Here is a 5,457-nt window from a genome sequence, read left to right as displayed (position 1 = left end):
GGGAATTTTATTTTTTAATAGATATGTAGAGAAAAGAAAACATACCTGGTTTGGGCACTAATCTAAAAAAAATTTACTCATTAGTTTCAGCATGTTTCTGTGTAAAAATAACTCTATAATGGAGAAACAGGTGTGATATTCATAACTCTTTGCTTAAGAACTAATAGTCCTTTGAGACTTAATTTCCTCTTATCTAAATTGGGAATGATAAACCATATCTATTTGGGGCCATAGTTAAGCAAGATAATGAATCTAAAGCACTTAGCTAAATTATAAGTATGTTACTGCTCTAGGCACTTAGCAAAATGCAACTTTGTGTTTTGTAACTCTCCTTTATATCCTGGCAAGTTGTGTTTCTTGGCCCTTGGAGCTAGGTAACCTCAGAGCACAGGCTGTTAAGAAGGCAGGGCAGTGGTGGACTTTGTAAAAGGGCAAGTGATGGTCCCGTTATGGAACGAGATCTTTGCCAGGGTATTTGGAAGAACCTCAGATATCAGAATTTGCCTCTAGGAAATATGCACAATTTGGTCTTGACCACATACCATCTCAGAGGCATTTGTTGGTTGAGGTGATCCCAGTTCAGGTAGGATTTTTTTTTTCTTTAGGATTAAACATTATTTTCTGAAATTGACCTTTCTTTTCTCTGAATATGCAGTCGTGAAAGAGGCAGAGGCATGGCACTTGTGAAGTTACATTTTATTAAGTAAGCTTTCTTATTAAATAATTGCAAATGAAATAAAAAAGATGGACAGGAGAAAGAAAATTAGAATTAAAATGAATGAAGACCGCTAATATCAGTCTTAACCTGAGCAGATTTTATTTCATTCTAACTATAGCTTGTGAAATAAATACCTTTTAATGTATCTCTTTAAGTTTGCACACATTGAAGTGAATCCCCTAACAATGTGCACACAGAGTTCAACCTGTCTTCATCCCTAGGAAGCAAAAGTATTCTTTACATGAGCATAACCATTTAATAGGTTACTGCTGGGAGTGACGATTCAGAAGAAAAATCTGTGCCACACGCTTACGAATTACCTTATTTTTTACACCATAGACAATAGGGTTGAGTGCAAGTGGCACAAGGAGATAGATGGTAGAAAGAAGGATGTGGGTAGAAGGAGCAACATGTCCAAAACGGTGGCTGAAAAAGGAGAAGAAGGCAAGAATATAAAACTCAAGGAAAACAAAAATATGAGCTGTGCATGTGTTAAATGCTTTGAGCCGTGCCTCCTTTTGGTGTAGATGAAAAACAGCCTGGAAAATAAGGATATAGGAAATGAAGATGAAAATCATGTCAAATCCCAGTATTGTAAAACCTACTAGGAGACCACATGTTTTATTGACTCGGATGTCTTCTGCAGCTAGCTTGACCACAGCCATGTGCTCACAGTAGGAGTGAGCAATTACAACGGAATGGAAAAGGTGTAGTCTTTTGATTAGAATTGGTAAAATGCCAACAAGCACCATTGCCCGAATTGCCACAACCAGCACCATAGTGACCAGGATGGATGGTGTGAGGATGGATGCGTGCCTCAGCGGATCACAGATGGCAACAGAGCGGTCAAAGGCCATGGCCAGCAGGATGCCAGATTCCATGCCCTGCAAGGCATGAATGAAGAAAAGCTGGGCTAAGCAAGCATCAAAAGCCATGGAGCATGAGCCAAACCAGAAGATGGCCAACATCTTGGGAGCAATGGCTACACAGAGCCCTAGGTCAGTGGCTGCCGCCACTGCCAGGAAAACGTACATGGGTTGATGCAGGCTGTGTTCTGTAGGAATGATGATTAGTAAAATAGTATTTCCCAGAAGAGCCACCAGGCATATTGCAAAGAAGGAAAACCCAATCCAAAATTGCACGTCCTGTAGTCCGGGAATCCCAATTAGCATCAGTGTTGTGGGGTCTAGATATGACATATTAACGGATGCCATGGAAGTTCGTGATCTCTCTTTTCACCACTAATTCTCATACCTACAGAAAGAGAGTGGGAGTGCGAAGTGAAAGGACACAGACCCCTCTATCGTTCAGACACATTTAGTATTGAAGAAATAAGTTCAGTCTTTGGAGGACTGATTATTCAGTTTGGCTGAATTATTCAGAGGTTCTATTCTATATGCCAACATAGAGTAGCAAACAATCCTTCAAAACTAGTAGAGTCATAGGTGAACAGGGGAAAGTTCAGGATTTCTGATTTATTTTTTTGTGGAAATGGAAACCATAAGTCTGAGAACACTGATCTTTTGTATTTATCATGACCTCTAGGCTGGGCTGTTTGAAACACCATCAGTAGGCTTTCCTTTTCTATTTGCTTGTAGATGCCAGCTCAGTTTTGCTGCAAGTGCAGATTCCATCTGGGCATCTTGTGGACCTAAAAGAACCCCATTTCTGTCCCCATGTGGGTAAGTGTGTAGTTTACGTGAGCCTTCACCCTCAACCAATACTATTCCTGGTCCCAGGAAGCAGGTTATATATCCCTGAGTCTGTAGCATTAGGTCTCCAATGGGGATTGGTAGGAGAGCGTATAGCTGTCTTACATTCACTCAGTGTTCACGTAAAAATATAGAACAAATCACTGTTTAACAGGAGGCCAAGTGTGGCCCTTAGAGGAGATTTGAAGAAGGTGGTCTGTTTTCAAAGGCAGCCAGGGATGGTTCGTTCTCTGAATGGATTAAGTTCACTTAGGTGTAAAGGAGATTTGCTGAATGGAGAAGGAAAGGTGGAATATAGAGGATGTGGTTTACAGAGGGGCTTAGGAAATTAGAAGAATACAGAGAAATGCTTTAAACAGAGTAACAACTAAAAATAAGATGCGATGTAGTCAAAAGCAGAGCCTATCCAGTTTGGAGATACCACACTGCTGGATGAATGTGATGTTTTCTCCCCCCAAGTTACGTGTCAATGGAGCACTCGGTAAATTTACACCTCCTTTTGGTTTCCACATTGGGTATCCTACTTTCTCCTTAATAACTTTATACTATTATTCTCTATTAAGATTTTTATACACTATACTATGATAACTCACTATTATTTGAAAGCTGAAGCACCTTTGAATATAATGAGCTAATCTTACATCTCCCTGGTTTTATACTTTTTACAGAATTGATCTAAGCTCTCTTTAGTAGGAACCAAATTTTGCATTTAAGAAACTCATTTTTTCCCAATAATGTCATTATTCATTAATTTCATTAATCCTTCATTAATTTATTAATGAAGCCATTCATTAATTTCATTAATCATACTCTTACTTTTAAACCAGTTCACATTTTATTATAGTATTTTAATGTCAAGACACTTATTGAAATCACTCCCACAAAGAGATTTCCTCTGAACTGGTCACATTCATACGCCCTGGAAAATGGAGCCTTTTACGTACAGCAGTGGAAGTCTCTCTTTCTCTCTGAGGCAATCACTTGAAAATGGTCATACAAATAGCAGTTTAATGGTCGCTTAAAGCACATCTGTGGAGATATCAAAGGAATTTTTGGTGCAATAATTCTTACATGAATGAAAAATAATGATAGAAAGACACTGAGATCTCTTTGCTTGTTTGCAACAATACAATGAGCAAACAATAGTCAAAGTGGTCATGAGATATGGATTAAAGCAACAAATATTGTGAAAAATAATTTCCTCTGATGTCCGCATGTTGTATTTGGAAGTATGTGGTGGGAGAAATGATAAAATGTGTGGAGGGTGTTCCTAATAGTTATGAATGTGAGTTGCCAGAAATGATAGAAGGTAAGAGAAAAATCTCAAAATCGGAGTAAATCAGGATCCCCTAAATAGTGGTTCACTAACTGGCTGATACTGTAAAGGCAAAAATAAATATTATGCTCAGCTGCATCCACTTGATGATAATGTCTTTATCAGATTATTTACCTAGTAATCAGCAAGCAGTTAAAATCAAGGGTTTCAAAGTCTGAGAGATGATCTGGCTACTCACCCTGAACCCCCCACCACATACACACGTTTACCTTTTATGGAATCTTGCCAGAGTACACATCATCCACAATTTACCCGTCTGTAAATTAAGAACAATATCCTTATTTACCCCAGAGCTAAATGAGATCATATGGAGAATACATCAATGGTTGGTACAGTTCACATAATATTTATAACAGCTGATGAAAGGACTAACTGTTTTGTCAAGACAGAAATAGGATGCACAATTTCTTTTTTTTTTTTTTCAACGTTTATTTATTTTTGGGACAGAGAGAGGCAGAGCATGAACGGGGGAGGGGCAGAGAGAGAGGGAGACACAGAATCGGAAACAGGCTCCAGGCTCTGAGCCATCAGCCCAGAGCCCGACGCGGGGCTGGAACTCACGGACCGCGAGATCGTGACCTGGCTGAAGTCGGACGCTTAACCGACTGCGCCACCCAGGCGCCCCAGGATGCACAATTTCAAGGAGACAAGAAAAAACACACAAAAGTGAAAATTACTTGATGATAGAAATGAAAAAAAAAATCCTACAAGAAGATGAAAATCCCAGAGCTAAAGCGTTTTCTTCCATCTGCTTATATATAAGATTGACCACAACCAAAATAAGAAGGTGATGTCTTAAACTAGTCTGTAAATTCCCATGCGGTTACAAAATGTCACATGACCTAAAAAAAAAATCTTTGTAACAATTAGTCCTTTACAGATTTTGTGAGTTCATAGGAATAAAATGCATCTGAATTACATTAAATGCAATTACAGTGAGAAACAATAAAGGCAGAATTTGATGACTCCGAGCTTTCAAAATAACATAAATGCTATCATAAAAGGGATGGGCTCATTGTTAGTTACTGAGTAGAAGAAAAAGAAGAGATTCTGATAGGTGAGCTGTAACAGAGGCAAGAGGTCAGAAAGGAGGTTAGGGTATCCTTTGCCCCATCACAAAAAGGACTGAGATGCTGTGTAAATGGAGCAGATACTGAAACTTTTCATAGTTTACAGTGTTCTGTATTTCTCCTCTTTTTCATATTACCCAAACACCCCACATCTGCCCGTGCAGGTAGATAGGTGGCTGATTGTCTCATCCTTTTTTATTTTCAGTAAACCTGAGAACATTACGGTTAACAGGCATAAAGTAACCAGTATCTAGAATCACAAAAAAACACTTTGCATGTATCATAAATTACTCGAGGGCCATAAATAGAAGAAGATGGGACTAAGATGTCTGCAAAATTCTTTAAAATTATATTAGATTTACATTAATGCCCCCCCCAAATTCTTTTGTTGATGAAAGATTCTAAGCACAGAGAATGGAAATAGCATGACAAAGGACAGAAAAATGAATGACTAAAGTGGGATTTTAAAACCTCAGTCTATCCATTCTCTCCTAAGATAAACACCCGCTGCAGCCCCTTGTTCACTCTCAGTTCCCAAACTGTAGGGGCAGAACCTTACTTGGAGAGAGGTGAGGACTGATTTGGCATGTGCATAGGCTAGTTGCATCTTCGTTTCCAGCA

General features: G+C 38.9%; 1 protein-coding gene across 1 annotated transcript; it reads right to left on the bottom strand.

Moving 5' to 3' along the window:
* Positions 1–981: 981 nt before the first annotated feature.
* On the bottom strand, positions 982–1,932 carry LOC124506419 (olfactory receptor 52A1-like). Its single transcript, XM_047072488.1, has one exon. It carries the CDS (start codon positions 1,930–1,932, stop codon positions 982–984), a length of 951 nt encoding a protein of 316 aa, XP_046928444.1.
* Between the last annotated feature and the right edge of the window lie 3,525 nt (positions 1,933–5,457).

Source organism: Lynx rufus, unplaced genomic scaffold (genome assembly GCF_022079265.1).
Source record: "Lynx rufus isolate CCGP_SWC_20201006 ecotype Redwood Valley unplaced genomic scaffold, mLynRuf1.p SCAF_9, whole genome shotgun sequence".
Lineage (NCBI taxonomy): Eukaryota > Metazoa > Chordata > Mammalia > Carnivora > Felidae > Lynx > Lynx rufus.
The sequence above is the reverse complement of the archived record's forward strand: the minus strand, read 5'-3'. Positions and strand labels throughout refer to the sequence as shown.